Raw genomic sequence first — 16,269 nt, forward strand, 5'->3', positions numbered from 1 at the left:
TTTGACAAAATGTAAACATCTGTTTGAATGCTTATCTCTTTATCTTTATAGAGGAGTTTATTATATTGAATAAATCAAAGAGTAGATTTTCCCCCCAGTTTTCGTTCTAGTCTTTCTTAGCTACCCAAAGCCTAACTACGCTAGCTTAGCAGTCTATCTTTTGATTACAATAGATTTTCACAATAGATTTTCACAATTCAAATACTTAACCAGTATTTGAATTACTTATTTTTTTTACATGAGGATTATTTTATTACATTATTAGATTAGTAGATATACAAATAAATAAATATGATTTCCTGAAAGTACCTTGGCCCTTTAGGACACTGCAGTCTAAAATTAGCTGGCATTCTGTTAGCTTATAATGTTATCTTGTTTTGCCGCTCTTGTCAGCTGTCCACAGTGGGTAGAATATTTCTTATCTGCTGTCAATAACGAATTGTGAGAATATCAAGAATAAATAATCGTCTTTCTGTAGGATTAGTTAAAATCCAAACTTCAGGAGAGAGGGTTTTAGGTGAAGAGGAAAAGGATGAGATGGATATGAGGAGAGTAGTGAAAATAAAACTATAAATATAAAAAATGTAAAATGATCAAATGTTTGAAATAGATACTGGTGACTTTAAAAATTCTAATTACTTATAGCTAATACAACTATTTATCTCCCTACTATTTATTTGATGCTGCTGTATCAGATAAATAGTTGGGGGTGATTGCTGCACCCAACAGCAGAATATAGGCACTGTGAGGAAAGAAACAGCAGCGATAATTTCCTTTAAACAACATAAGTTGTTGGACGTGATGTCACATGCCAAACTTCACTATATACATCTGCTCAAAATAGCCTCTGTGTGAGCTGACTGTCATAATTGCTTTTTGTTGTTTTTGATAACACGGTGGTTAGCACTGTTGCCTCATAGCAAGAAGGTCCTGAGTTCAATTCCACCATCAGGCTGGGATCTTTCTGTGTGGAGTTTGTGTGGGTTCTCTCCGGGAGCTCTGGCTTCCTCCCAAAGACATGCACTTAGTGGGAAAATAAGTTAATTGGAAACTCTAAATTGGTTGTCTATGTGTTAGCCCTGCGACAGACTGGCAACCTGTCCAGGGTGTACCCCTGCCTCTAAGACAGCTGCGATAGGCTCCAGCAACCCTGAAAAGGATAAGCGGATGGATTTTTGACAATCTACTTCCAGTATACACGCCTATGACACCTGCACATTTGTGGTAGTAGTGTTGCCACTCTATTATACCATATTAACATTAACTGCCTCCTATAGATAATCTATTCAGACTGATGGCTGTTCACATTCCCTTAAGAGCTAATATCTTCTCTTGGTGGTGGGTCAACTCCAGGGGTGTTTAGGAGAAATGAGTGCTTGCAAAGAACTGATGCTGCAAACTAGCAATTCATTAACAGCTTTTTGTGCAGATGTATGTTACACTAATTGATGTATGGCTGTCACAGCTGGACTTACGCCATTATTTGTAAAGTTCGTCATTAATGAAAGATTAAAACTATCCAAGTAAATGCAAAGCCAAATAAAAAGCTAGTTGATTGTGGTGTCTGAGTCTTCTTTGTGCAGCTTTTACTTCAGCTGAGGAAAACCCGTTCAGCATCCTGTAAATAATAATACTGAATCGATATTGAAAAGCATGCACGCTCACTGGTCATTTTTGACCCTTTTTCTGCAATATGTCTTGTTTTGCATGTCACAGAGGAGAATATAAATATCCAGATGGACAAAGAAGACATTACAGTAATGCTCAATGGCCCAGTAAAATCTGCTATCATCCAATATTTTAGAGTAAGAGCCAGCCCCTCTGGTGTTGTATGTGGAAGCTTAGGGAATCATTACCATGGCCTCTGCATAACCTCCATAAGTCAGGACAGTGTCAATAACCCGGGCTTTAAAAAATTGATAAGGGTGATCACCCCGCTCATGGAAAGAGCATTTCTGAGCAGCAGACGTCATTGTGAGGTGATTCTCATATATAAGTCATGGCTTGCATACAGGATGCATCTCTCTGAATATCGCTTCAGGTCAATCATCCCCGCCGTGTTGTTTGGGTCTTATCAACATATTGCTCACCCAGCCCAGACAGATGATTGAGAGAAACTATTAGGCTTAGATCATTCACAGATAGCCCCGTGCACTTTGATGCTTTTCCATTTGAGCAACCTTTAAGCAGAAATGAATGTGACAATTTTATGGCTGATATAATGCAGCGCGCTCGCAGTCTTCCCAGGAAACTCTTGTTAAACAATTATTCATATGTAAGAGCTGGCCTCTTTTGCACTCAATGCAACATACATGACATATGTGACGTATGTAAATGTGTCTGATCCAAATGCCAATTTGGTGACTCCAGCTGAGTGCCTTAAAGAAATCCTTCCTGTGTGACATGTGGAAATGTGTCAGGGCTGCATTTATTCATGTGAACACTGAAGGGGCATTCCTGTCCGGAGGCCCCGGAGACAAAAAAATGTGGAACTCCCCAGAGGAGAGTGACCTGGAGGACAGACTCACGCATACCAGCTGGACTTGGTGCACATATTCTCTCCCTTCCTCCCACACACACATTGCTTCGACCAGATCTGCTGGATTTACTCCTCATTAACGTCACGGTTGTAACAAGAAGAACTGGACATCCTGTATGACGTGTTGTCTCTGATATAATGTGCCAAATGTTCCAAGCACATGGGTGAATATTGATCCCAAAGCATTCTAGCAGCTCGTGTCCTGCAGCCCTGAAGTGATGAGAGCAATAAATCCAAGAGCGGCATGTAATTAGACGTAAGACATCTGTGTAAACATCATGAAAAAGGTCTTTGTCATGCAGCAGTTTTTAAAGGGAATAACCAGTGTTATTAACAAACTGGAATTCATATGGTTTCTTGTTTTTTGTGGGATTTTTTGTTTGGTTTTGGTTTTCTTATTTTCTATTGCACAGCAAAAACAGTTGTTGCAACAGTGGAGGAGAGGTGGCATAGTGAGATGTGACAAAAAACAAAATTGATGAAAAATAGGTCACAGCTTATGAATTTGTGTCTATTTATTATACATTATACATTTCATAAGTCAGAAATTAACAGAGGGAGTTAATATTTCATCAGAATAAATGCTGGGGCGATTTTTCCCTTGGATAAGAACTATGAAAGGAGGCTCATCGCCAGTCATGTGGTGGTTTCATAATAACTATGAGCTGCTGCCACCTGGAGGATGCACAGGGAAATACATTCATTTATAGTTTGACTTTTACATACATGTGCCCACTTACGCATCTTTCTCATATAACGTAATGCTTCCATGACTCATAAGTAAATGTTATAGTTATGTTGTAAAGACATTGTTGAAGGGGCCAGGTGTCAGATGTGCATTTTCAAAGACGAATAGAATAGAATAGAATAGAATAGAATAGAATAGAATAGAATAGAATAGAATAGAATAGAATAGAACTTTATTAATCCTTTGGGGAGGGTCCCTCAGGGAAATTATGATTCCAGCAGCACAACACCAGTTCACATTAAATTCAAATAAGAAAGAATACCAAGCAGGTACAAATAATTAGGAACAAAATATCAGTAATAACAAGAATTTTAAAGGTAATATTTAAACAAAGTCCAGGAATTAAAGATTTTTTGGAGGGGGGTGTCAAAGTAATCAAATGACAGACTGAACTGAAGAACATATAAAGTTACTCTTAAATTTACAGCCACTTTACATCAAACTATTACTCCATGTAAACCTGACCTGAACAGTCTGCAGAAGAACACAAAACATTACTTACTGTTAGGTTCTGGCAGGTCTGTGTATTGAAGTTAGCAGAATCGGCATTATGGGCTTGTGGGTCCAGACCACTTCTATATATCATGAATCAAAAAGCTAACTGGCAACAATCATCCTTAGACCCATATAATGCATTAATAACCCGCTCAGTTCTTCTTGGATGCACATCTTTCTTGCAGCAACGCAGAGTCTCCCAGATTTGATTTGTAGCTATAAACATGATAATATTTTACCAAAAAGTGTATATCAGCTCCCATTTATTATTCCCAGTTCATTCACAACACAACAAGCAGAGAGATCGACAAAATAATAATTCAACTAAGTCCACTTGTACTGATAGCACCTCAAAAAAGAGAGAAAGAGAGAGAAAGAGAGAGAGATGTTGGGAGGAAAACAGTTTATTTAGACTCCCAACAAAGTGAACTCATTTCCTTTAGGAAATGGGAGGAGCACTGAATTAGGACCTGAAAGAAGGAAACAAAAGTCAGGCCCAAGGACCAGCCCTTCCATGAGAATACGGTCTGGTGGCATTTTCTAAAGATATATTAATGATCAGTGTAATTACCTGTTACCATGACTGCATGAAAAAGAAAAATAATAAAATGAAATAGGTTATATGATGAAAATCGCTTTACTCTTCTATCATTTCATGAATTTTGTGTGTGTAGCTCATGAACACCACCATCATGCATTATATTTTCTTATGGGAAGACTCATTTCTGGAAAAGGGCTTATCTGCTAATAGGATGAGATAGCCAATGTGCAAGATACAAGACAGGAAACATGGTGAGCTAAGACTAATATTTATTGCAATTATTCCATTTTCTCTTGGTTTTGTAATCATCAAAAGCGCTTCCTGCTTGACTTGCACTTAATCAGATCCATTTCCCTGCAGGCATCAGTACAGTTTCACTCTAATCTATACATGAAATTTAATGTCTAAATTAAGAGGAATAAACAGGCAGGCAACATAAGATACGGTGAAAAAGCACAACCCGTATAATTACAATAAATGAGGAACATTTGAGGTCATCCCAGGTCAGTGATTTGATTTGATATAATTTCATTTTCATCACAAGCTGTTGAGCAGTGAAGACAAAGAGCTGGATGCTTGCTGGTGGAGATGCGAGAGAGACTATATCTTATCAAAAATCAGCTTGTTGGCTTTCTAATTAAATGCTATCATGTTAGCCTTTCAAGCTTTATGAGATTAATGGGTTCACACCTTGTTTCCTCTGCCACAAATGGGCAAAAACATCCTGTGTCTAAAAGCAACTATTATGAATTCATTCATTTAGAAATTCCTATTTTTCAGAAAGTTAAAAACAAAAATGGATTGATGAGTTGTGTTGAGCATTATCATTTGAAACTGAAGGGGCTTGTAGTACTTTTGTGTAAGATCAGTTGTACCACTAGATGGTGCAGTAAGTTAATGTAGCCATTATTTATAGGACAAAGAATTAAAGTGGCAGAAAAAAGAAATATTACAAGTTAACCCTTTAGCTCCTAAGGTATCATATTTAGTACAAGAGGTTTTGTGAGTTTTTTAAACTTCTTCATCATCAGTGTGATGACACCACTCCTCTGAAAAACTTAAACAATAAATTGCACAATATGTTTTTAAGCAATAAATTATGACAAAAAAATGTTGTATGTAGCAAATATGATACAAATTAAAACTTATATGTCAGGAGCTCCAATAAAAACTCCATTCCCCCCCAAAAAACGAGAATTTTCTGGTAATTGTTTCAAGGTTCATACTTTAAAAGGTTAAACAGCAGCACGTATCTCTATACAGCCACAGGTAAAACACTGCCCCCTGGTGATAGTCATTCATTTCTGCAGAGGGTAATTCCAAAAAGCACCTTTAAGGCCTCTATCGTTGCATCTTAAGGTGCTTTACTGGTCATTATTAACAATCTGTTCAGCATTATTATTACAAACCCATCTGGAATCCTCAGGATATAGTCCTTAATACATTTACTTAATTGGCATATCCCCCCCCCCCAAAAAAATAAGTGAGCTTTACTGCTCATCTCTTTCTCGCACACACTAGCCTTTCTTCTACTGCATCTGCTCAGCCAACACTGAGTCTTTCACTCCAGCAGCCAGCACAGCGAAGAGGAAGGGGGGGAAGAGGGAGCGCAGATGGAGAGCCACCCTGGGGATGGGGTGGACCAGCAGAACCTCCTTCCTCTTCCTGTTCACGGTTTGCATTATTTCATTGGCCAGGACCGACGGGCGCACATCGTGGGTGAGCTGTCTGGCAATAACTGCGAGAGGACAGATTTGTTTAGTTTTGCCTATGCACCACAATAACAGGAACATTTCATGCATTCATTCCATGAACCATTCAGTCACCTTAATGCTTCATTGCTACTGTTTTACTCACATTCAGCTACGGGGTTTGGTTTGGGAACAGGTTCCTCTACAGGCGGCGGTTCAGAAGCATTGATGAAGGTATGACTGATGGTGCTGACAATTATTCCATACTCTTCCACTTCAGCTCGCAGACAGTCAAAGAAGGCCTGCGCCGCATGCTTAGACGCGGCATCTGACAGGTATGAACACAAACACGCATAATGATACACTCACAAAAGAAGTGTGGCAAGCACGGAAGAAATCCACACATACCATACAGCATACTTTGTTCAATTGTTGCCTGTTTTGTCCTTTGACGCCATAGGTTGTACCTAGGCATACCTAACCATTAACTAGCAATTCCATATATGTTTAAATAATTAGGTAAAGATGATTTAAAATGGAATCACATATAAAAAGTAAAAATGTATTACTTGCAAAGATCTTGCTCACTGCTCTTGTTTTTATTCAGTGCTAAGTGTACTTCTAAAGAGTTGTAGTGACCTTTGCCGGGAACTCACATGAACTTCTGAATGGAACAGCCAGTCTGCCCTGGATGCTGTTGACCAGCACAATGTGGCCTGATCGTCTTGAAATCATCATTGGAAGAACACCTGCCGCATTTTTAAAAATATCATTCATAAGATCTTAATAATAACAAACTCAAAGAAATGCTACTGGATTTCTAAGAATGCCAACCCCACCTTTGGCTAGAGTGCTTGGGCCGAAGTAGTTAACATCCATGATATTTCTGTCCTGTTCCAAGGAGATACTCTGAACCGGCGCCTTCAGCTTCATACTGCTATTGCAGATCAGCACGTCCACACAACCATAACATTCAACCACCTCAGCAATCACGTCCTCCATACTGTCCATATCACTGAAGTCCAGAATTACCAACTTTGGGGCAAATGTCTGTCGATAAACAAGGGTTAGTTTAATTTGAACACGTGTGTAACTGATGGACAGCTATGTTTAGATAGACTGAAGCTGTTTTCCTCCTGCTTGGAGGTTTACAGGCTACTAAGCTAAGCTAATCACGAGCTTCATATTAGCGTTAAGATTGTCTTTTAGCTCCATTTTCACTTAACAAAATTTAGTATTCTATTCTTGGCTTCATATCAAATTAAAAAGCATTAGAAAGAGGTTATGAGGGTTAACTGAGCTTTTTGAGTAATTCTGTCACCATTCTGTCTTCAAAGATCAAGAACACAGTCCTTAATAAAAGAAAGGATATTCCAAGGATAGCAACCATAACTCTAAGCAGAAAGGTTTCAGCTTTGTGTCATACATATACTAGATTTCATCCCATAAACATCCATGTGCTTGGGCTTGTACATAGAAGGCATGTGGTGCACTACTTGCTGTCTGACATGATATCCTGCTATTGTGTTCTCCAGAGGAAGTGGTGACCTGTGAGGTGGTGAGTGAGCAGGATTACGGTAAAGACAAGGACAAAACCTGATATTCTGCTAATTAAGAAAACTGTAAAACTTGAAAAGCCAAGTTGGTGTCACATGTCAATTCCTGTCAGTTATTTTGGTCATTTGTTTTGGTATAGTAGGAGAAGGCTTTGCTGTGTGCTAAGGGTTATCACCTTATTGCAAAAGCTTCCTGCACATAATAACAGACATTAATTTTACTGAAACAGCCATATTAAAAGTTAACTGATAAATTCCTCACCTCTCTGGGGTCAGCATCAGTTGTCAAAGAGTCATACAGAGACTCCAGCTTATCCCAGCCAGTCCCACAAAGGATCAGTCTGGCCCCACCCTTGTGGAAGAGACGGGCACACTCTGGAAAAGAAGATTATGTTCATTAAATGTTGAGTTCAGATCAAAGTAAAATTAAAAAATAAAAACACAAGTTGGATCCCTTACCGGTCCCCACCCCAGACACAGCATCAGTGATCACCACCACTTTGTTTCGTACTAAGGACTTGGACATGAAGTGCAAAATCTCATTGTAGATGTAGTACACGCCTGCTGCCACAACGATCAGCAGGGGCAGCACTATCACCGAGGGGAGGCCCATGTTCTGTAGCAGAGAAAAAAGACCGGTCAGTGTGGGGAGAGTACGCATAAAAACTATAATATAATATCGTATAATATATGGTTTCAAAATATACCAGATGTCCTTTCTGATGAAACCTTCCCAGAAGTATGTACCCCCTCCTGATCTCCAACTGGAAATTTTTCACATGTTACGTAAATGTGATAACCATTATCCATAAACACTGAAAGAATAGTTAAAGCCTAACAGCATATCTGGAGTAACTAAGTGAAAAACCACATATATTTTCTTTTCTCTTTATTTTATTTCATTTTATTTATTTATTTTGCTGTTGTTATTTTACATACAAACTAATATGTTAAATAGAAATGTTGTACATTCGTATTTGTAGGTTAAATTTCTACCTTTAGACGGGCTAAGCTTGCTGTTTCACCCTGCTTCCAGTCTTAGTACTAAGCTGAGATAATCAGCTGTTGATCCAACTTATAATTTTGCACACATGTGAGGGTGGTGTTAGCAGTCTCTTCTAAACTGTAGCTGAAAAGCAGATCAGTATATACCCTATAATGACAAATGTCATTTGTACCTTCCCTATATTGAAAGACACTTTGAGACCAATATAGTAGGCACATTTGCTTTGAATGTGTTCTTCTGTTATAACTGTGTTAACTGTCCTGGGGTAACAGATTGCATTTGGAGGCCTTGCTACACACTTGCCATGTAAAGTGAGTTTATGGAGAACAGCTAAATATATTCTGGCCGTGATGCCGCCACAGAATTTTCTTGCACTATGTCACCTCCAGGATAGTGTCATAGGATACCCTAAGGGGGGCAGCCAGGGAGCCTCACATTTATAATGTAATATAATTTATAAATAAATTAAATAACCTTACTTTTCCTGCTTTACTTGAGGAAAACACATTAAGGAAACCCCTAAGCCATATTAAAACTGATGATCCAGAGATCCAATTCCCAGCTTAGCCCCATGTTTGGACTGACACACAATTGGAGGTTAAGTCAGCTTGTGAAGTGCATATCTATAGCAACCACACAACAGGCATGCACAAACCTATAATCTGTGTTATTATTGGTTCACTTACAGCGCTGACCAGGAGCTAATCCTTCAGCAAGACTGGCCGTTGATGTTTTCAGGGTTTAGTTAGGTAACCGAGGCCTTTCTCCTCCCTCAGTGTCCCTTGTCCATTCACACAGCTCTGTTCTCTGTGTGTCTGACTTGCTGCTGTCCACTGGAACCTACTGCTTATAATAGCCTCTGCTTGAGTCAGCCATTAATACACACATATGTGGCGCGCAGCATCTAAGGCATGTTTCCTTGTTGCCAGCCTGAGGGGATGGACGATAAGTGAGTGTGACTTGCACTTGGTCTTCAGAGAGTTTGCATTGTACTGCTGTTTCGAGGAAACACATTTTCCCAAATTATATATTATTCTGTTGTCAATTTTTTCAAATAGGGGAAAACAAAAACATCTATCAATACATATTTTGAACTGTGTGTTGTTGTTGTGTTGAGCTGGCAAAATTTGTACACAATTTACACAAATCAAGAAAAGAAAACGGGGTTTTCTCATTTGTTTTAAAGTGGTATTAATAGTGGTATTAATTCTATTTTTAATAAAGGATCACATTTGACATTCAATAACATAAGCATGACTATGCCTGCGCCCCCAAGTATAACTAAAACGTTTCATTTACTGTCTTCTTTCGGTGGGTGGCGGCAGTGAGCAGTTATCGCGAGAGCACGTAGAATTCCAGGCGCTTGTGTGTATTTGCGCTCTCTCTTCTGTCTTCTCCCCCCTTGCTCCGTTGGGAAAGAAGAAAATAAACCCAGTGCTGCTAACCAGGCTAGTTATGGAACCAAGCCCTAAGTACTCGTTTTGGCATCTGTGACTGCCCAAGAGGTGCTCGCCCTGCATACTGTGTTCCCACCTGGGAGGAAAGCACATGAAGCTTTTTGATTTTTTTGATCGAGTCTTTTTCTTTAAAAAGTTGAATACGCCAGCAAGGGAAGGATTTCATTAGCTAGCCTATCTGTGTGCGAGCTAACTGGGCTAGCTTAGCAAGGAGCACTGGATGAACTTCGCATGGACTGAGTGCTGCGAACGGGATAGTAGCCTCCTGTCTGACTGTGAGCCGCCTTTTGGATTGAGTCTTTCATATGGGAGTGCGTTGTTACTTAAATGACACTGTTTTCCCGGAGCTCGAAGGCCATAACTGTGTACAAATGTTGCTTTTGCGGCTCACACCATCACGTTATTGATCTGGATACCCATTGGAAAGCTAACAGGATATTAGCCACCTTCTTGCCGCTACGCTTTGTGGTTGCAGGCCATGGACTGAAAGGCATTCATCACTGAAGGATGAGAAGGCTGGCTTGATGGCAGCTAATTATTTATTGGGAGGCAGCAATTGGATACAGCTAAAGCGATAAAAGAAGCTTTGAACGTCGTCCCAGAACTGTTAAACTCTTGGTTTGGTCTTTCTTTTTTTTAGCTTGACAATGCATCGGTGTGCTGGGGCTTTTTTCAAGTTAGGATAAGAAGAGACGCACAAGAAAACAGCGAGATTCCACCTTCTGCGTTTCCCCACGGAAATTATTCATTTTTTAAAATATTATAATTATTAAGAGGTGAAATATAATGTCTATCGCTAAAGAAAATCCCTGTAGGAAATTCCAAGCAAACTTCTTCAACAAAAGTAAATGTCAGAACTGCTTCAAACCCCGGGAGCTGCACCTACTGACAGACCAGGATTTGACCCAGGTAAGAAAAAAGATCAGAAGGCTTAATGATTTAAAAGCTTTTTCTGTCAAAGTGTTAAAATAACTAAAAAAAAATTTTAAAAGAGAGATTTTACTGGTCGCTAATCAAGCTTTGAAGAATTGAGGTTGGCGGTGACAGGCTTGTTGCTATAAAGCTGTTATGTGTTATATTTAAACGACAAAAGGTTGGCACAGCCCTCTTGATGAGTCGAGCTGATTAACGATCACGTCAATAAAGAAACAGTTTTCTTGGCTTGTGATGCAACCAGTCTCCGAAAGACTTGCGAGACAGCATTGCAGTGTCTGCGTAGAGAAAGTCAAGGAGGTTTATTTTGGCTGAATCATAAGAACTCTTAGGATTTCTTTACTTCCTTAATATACAGACAGGTGAAAATCTAAAGGGGAAAAAAAGATTTTTTTTAACGGTCACCTATCCGAGGGGCGCCAGGAGTCACTGAATAGATTTTTATTGTCACTGTTACAAGAATAGTATGAGTATGAAAATGCTTCATTTGTGCTATCTCGAGTACATGTCTGAAATGAAAAAATTAGGGAAAAAAAGTGTTAGACAGCCATGACCTTTATTAAAAGACTATTTGAAGGAATGTGTATTGGAAAAATTGTGTTTGACCAGAGACTTGGAGAATCGGTGCCTACACTGGGACTAACACCTCTTTTCCACGGTGGTTGTGAGCAGTAGTGTTGCTCAGTTATTTCAAAAACCATAATCACAATTATTTTGGTCAGTGATTGTACTTTTAACATTTACCGCCTTTGTGGTAAACATTAGTAAAGCATTTATTCAACTGCGATGACCTTAAACTTCAAGTACAGCCCAATTCAAATGAAAAGGAAGTAAGTTAAGAAAATAATTGGTGTATTTGCCAATTTAGCCAGTCTCACCAAGCCTTGGCTGCATGCCTCTTGAAAATCATAAAAGCCCCAAAAATGTAGTTCTGTCCTGATTACGCAGATTTATCATCTTTGGAAGTCGAAATCTCAGGTTAACCAAGCATTTGACCGATGGCTCAGCCTTAGTGAAGTGCAAGTTCTGCATTTGTCACGTTCCAGGACCAGGATGTGTTTGAGGACTGATTGTTAGGTTTAGTTAAAACAAGCTCTTAATTTTCACAAGAAGAGAATCATAGTGGACAGAAGTGAACAGAAGCATTTTACATTGATTTTTTTCTCTCTCTTCTCTTTGGGTCCACTGTGGTGAACCCACTACCTAGATTAACGTCCTGTGGAAACAATGATACAGTTCACACCACAGTGGAATAAAACTACAGAAATGCCAAAAAATCAACAACAACAAAAAACAACTCCTATATTCACTTGTTGCTTGTACGATACTTAAACATTACAGCTTCACAGCCCCACATGGGTATCATTGAATGGGATTGTGAAGTGAGGCTGCATTCAGTTGAGATCATGTCATGAGCGAGTTTTTTCAGTCCCTCGCGCTCAGATCAGTTTAGTCTCTGTTGTATCCTGTAATTGATCCCAGATGATGAGGCCCAGATGGGCCCGTGAACGTGGCTTAAGAGCTGTAACAGCAACGTCAGCATCTTCTGTGCGAGTGTGTGGGGGGCATGCACTTGTTTTCTTTTTTTTAAAAAGAGTTTTTTGGATGTTAACTCTTACACCCCCAAGTCTGGATGGTTTGAGTAATGGTTACATCACTTCCTTTAATCTCCCTGTGACCTGGCCCGCACTCTCTCCCACAGGAACCAGAGAGTCTTACTTCTCTGGCATTCTAGAAATCAGTCTTTGCTCATCTCTGTTGTCCCAGTCGCCCATAAGCGACTGGGACAATGTCTCAGCTATTCAAACAGTTTACAGAGAGCTCAGTTGCATTAGTAAGGTTTGTGAGGATGCTTTCTGGACAGTCTTACAACCAGTTAGCCCTCCGCACCAGACACCAGGTCATTACTGGCCTAAAGCTGTGTTATGTAACACCATTTAATCAGTGTTAAACTTCTGAGTCTTGTTCAGCAGGTCCAAGATGAGGGTTAGGAGTTATAAAATTGTTCCCAGTGTTGAGACACTGATCCAGGCAGAGACTGAGGGGATGAACTCAACAACCCAGAGAAAAGGAGGCTCCACTAAAGCTGCGTGATGCTGTTAAAACACCGTGACCAGCTGATTTGGCTAAGTGAATTTCAGTCCTAAATTAAATAAAGTTATTCAGAGCTCAAAAGCAGCTGAAGATTGCAGATTCAGCTTTGAAACACGCAGCCCGCATTGAAAAGTTATGCAAAGAGATGAGAGCCGAATGTCTGAAGGATAGTGTCCAGTATAAACAATCACTCGGTTCAGCGCTGTTGGAATAAAAGGTGGGTTGGGGGAGGAGTTTGCCTCAAATTCTTTTGTTACAGTCGGCATGCACCAAAGGAGTTTGTGTGCCCCGACAAGGTCCCCGTCTTTTGTCACAGCATTCAATCTGTGACTTTGTGCTCGCAGACTGGAGCTGGCGGTCTCTTCCCATTGGAGAAAACTGATCGTGTTTTCAGGGAGAGTTGGTGGGAGGCAAGACAGTGATGGAGCATGCAGTCAGGCGAAGGTTTACACACACGTGGGAGACCCGGAGAAAGACGAGCTGGGATGTGTTGGGACTTGAGGAGTGGGAGCAGGAGTCACAGGGAGAGAAAGGAAGTGCGGGGTTGGGAAATAGAGTAGAGCTCCCCACCGGCAGCTGCTCAACATCCCACTATTTGAGCTTATGAGCCAGCCTATAGGTTTAACATGTACCAAATGTTCCAACGCAGTTACTGACTGCAGGCTGCACTACACACCCAACGGGCTAGAGATCATATCCACGGCTCTGTGCCTGTCAGTTCTGTTCCAGTCTTTTGTGTGGAGGATCACTGCTGTGATAGTGGGATGGCTTTCACATGGGTCCCCTGGTGTCGCACCCAGCTGCATTTGTTTTTGTCACCAACAAGCTGGGACAGTGAAAACAGCAATAAACGTACTTCTCAGAGTATCAGTTAGAACTACCACTCGATTCCTCTATCTGCATTTCAGTTGGAGGACACACTGCCTCAGTTCAAATTCAGCAAGATGCTTAGTGTTCTCTAAAGCTGCAGCAGCTTTTAGAGAACAGGATGTGCCGATCATTAGAGTATGATATGCATTTTGGTAGCTTCTGTTACTTGGCATTCCTCAAAACCAGCCGCTGCAAACATTTCTCGAAATTACGTCGGAGCAGACCACGAGATTTTCTGAGCGATGACTGACAAAGTCCAATTGTCCTGTATTGCAAAGGATGGCATGTGGAGGGTGTGTTTGCTTAATCTTGATTCTGTTCGACGAACTGGGAAAGTGGGGTACTTCCTGAATAACAGTTACTGTAAAATGACAGTTCCTGGGTCTTTTGGTGGATAAACCATGATTTCCACCTGTTTGTCGGGCCAGGCTTAAGTTGACCTGTGCCCGGTATCAGCACCAGGAAAAAGTTTTCATTTTTTAACAATGGTTACTGCTTTGTAAATTTTTACTTTTCCTCGTCTTTAAATTATGCTGTTGCTGTGTTAAGAATGAAGCAAAAATAATAATAAAATAAAGTGAATTGACTTTTTTCTTTTTGTTTTATTTAACTTGCTCCAGGCCATTGGACCAATGCAATATGTTGAGCCCTGAAAGTTACAAGCTTTAAGTAAATGTAAACTACTGTTAGCCGTTAGCTGTCTCAATAACCTAAAAAGGACGCTCAAATGGCAATGATATGTTTTCCTCTCATCCATTTTTTTTAATCCCTGTCGTCAGACTTTGTGGAGTTTGGAGTCTGTTTGTCTAGCTTTAGACTAAAATAAACGAACTAAAGCTAGTTGGCAACCACCAATGCATCTCTCTTATGTTTTTTTTAATTTATTTTTCTCAACACCCTAATCAGAAAAAATCAGTACTGTGATATGCAGTCGAAGCCTTTTTGCTTTGTTAAAATATATATATATATATATATATATATGGTGTCTTCTGTGGGGAAGCAGTGCTCGAAGAAACATTTAGAGAGCTTTTTAACGATAACCCATGTACCTTTGTGCAACAGTGATGGTGAAGCCAACATTCTGTCATCTGTGTCAGTGATTGCTCATTTTGCATGTCAGTGAAACTCATCACACAACACTGTGCAGTCAGTGATATAATTATGTTTATGCTGCCAAGCGGTGGCACAATTATAGAAATGATTAAAGGTTTGTCCAGGAAGTACTTTTAGGTCCTGATAGACAGCAGTTCTGAGCAGAGAACAGAATGAATAGTTGCACAGCAGGAAAAGATGTCAGCACCTCTGTTGTGTGTTAAAAGTAAGTGATCACAGAGACTAAAGCCTAAGTTAAGCTGGATTTACAGCTGCAGACGGCTACCACGTGGGTTTTATTCTGTAGGTGAGAGCTGGATTCCCTGTGTTGTCACCAGTCCAAAGATAAACTGAAGTTCCTATCCTCATGTAGTATCTGGACAACCACTGCAGTCTAAGGGGGTAGTGACAAGTACTCCATGGGAGGCATGCTTCGTGACCATAGCTGTGCCTTAAACCCTCAATGCACTGCTACAAATGCAATGTTTACACTTTCCACATCCGTGTTGTTGCATGACAAGAATTTTGCGATCTCCTTGTGTACATGTCTGTATGTGCAAACAAATCAACGCTGGTCATGTGAATGAATAGAACCACATTAGGAGTGTCTAACTGTATGAAGATCTGAGCTCTTGACCCCAGATTTGACCTGTATCACACCTACCCATGCTAAATATCCTTTATACTGGGTTCAGCCCACCAAAATTCAACTAAGTGGCATGCCAAGGCAAGTTGAACGAGGCACGTATGGATTTATGGTAGGCATGCAGTGACATGGAGGAGAATTGGAATAACACACTAGCAGTTGGATGCATTTACTTTCCAGAAAAATCTTTTTAGGTTGGGTTCTTTTGAGGAGGTGGGAGAGTGAGTGCTTGTATGCGAGACGCTTGTTAATGAATAACGTGTAAAGCACAGAGACCGTGTGACACAGAGTTTATGCTTGTCATTGCTGCGCTTGAGCCAGCATTTATGATGTCACTTTTGGCCCGGAGTGTGGCGAACCAGAGATGGTCTTGATCTGCTCTTCAGCCAATCGATTGGTTGCAGGACGGAGGGGTGTAAGAGCCGCACCTTTTCTCTGGGTGAACTAAATCTGCTACAGTTCACGCTCCATGCCTTTTTAGTCAACATGAAAATAGTATTACACGTAGAAAGCTAATAGTTGCGGCATATTAAATCATTTAAATTTTTTGTACTGAAATCATAGTGGCAGACTCCAAGCCAACTAGAATGAACCAAATTCT

At 40.2% G+C, this 16,269-nt stretch overlaps 2 protein-coding genes across 5 annotated transcripts in view; one reads left to right on the forward strand and one right to left on the reverse strand.

Moving 5' to 3' along the window:
* Positions 1–4,423: 4,423 nt before the first annotated feature.
* On the reverse strand, positions 4,424–9,393 carry dhrs7cb (dehydrogenase/reductase (SDR family) member 7Cb). 2 transcript variants are annotated; one of them, XM_080872589.1, is made up of 8 exons: positions 9,263–9,393; positions 8,278–8,334; positions 8,030–8,186; positions 7,833–7,945; positions 6,854–7,064; positions 6,671–6,763; positions 6,181–6,342; positions 4,424–6,061 (listed from the first exon to the last, which is right to left on the reverse strand). In XM_080872589.1, the coding sequence occupies exons 3-8, from the start codon at positions 8,181–8,183 to the stop codon at positions 5,853–5,855; spliced, it is 942 nt and encodes a 313-aa protein (XP_080728715.1). In that variant the 5' UTR covers positions 8,184–8,186; positions 8,278–8,334; positions 9,263–9,393; the 3' UTR covers positions 4,424–5,852. The 2 variants fall into 2 exon arrangements, with proteins under 2 accessions (XP_080728715.1, XP_080728716.1); XM_080872590.1 differs by lacking the exon at positions 8,278–8,334 and having other exon boundaries at positions 9,263–9,379.
* Positions 9,394–9,947: 554 nt separating this feature from the next.
* Positions 9,948–16,269, forward strand: part of LOC308390821 (myosin phosphatase Rho interacting protein) — a 46,985-nt gene continuing 40,663 nt past the window's right edge. For 2 of the 3 annotated variants that reach the window (XM_080873116.1, XM_080873115.1), the window contains exon 1: positions 9,948–10,942. In XM_080873116.1, the coding sequence (XP_080729242.1) occupies positions 10,820–10,942 (123 nt within the window). In that variant the 5' untranslated portion in view covers positions 9,948–10,819. The remainder of the gene's footprint in view (positions 10,943–16,269) is intronic. The other variant, XM_080873117.1, reaches the window with a different exon arrangement.

Source organism: Rhamphochromis sp. 'chilingali', assembly GCF_963969265.1.
Source record: "Rhamphochromis sp. 'chilingali' genome assembly, chromosome: 22".
Lineage (NCBI taxonomy): Eukaryota > Metazoa > Chordata > Actinopteri > Cichliformes > Cichlidae > Rhamphochromis > Rhamphochromis sp. 'chilingali'.

Coding starts and splice junctions, on each gene's coding strand:
- dhrs7cb (XM_080872589.1), bottom strand. CDS start 8,183: ATGGGCCTCCCCTCGGTGATAGTGCTGCCCCTGCTGATCGTTGTGGCA. Junction 6,764..6,853: donor CCCAAGCACTCTAGCCAAAG/GTGGGGTTGGCA, acceptor AAAATGCGGCAG/GTGTTCTTCCAATGATGATT. Junction 6,343..6,670: donor TGTTCCATTCAGAAGTTCAT/GTGAGTTCCCGG, acceptor CATACCTGTCAG/ATGCCGCGTCTAAGCATGCG.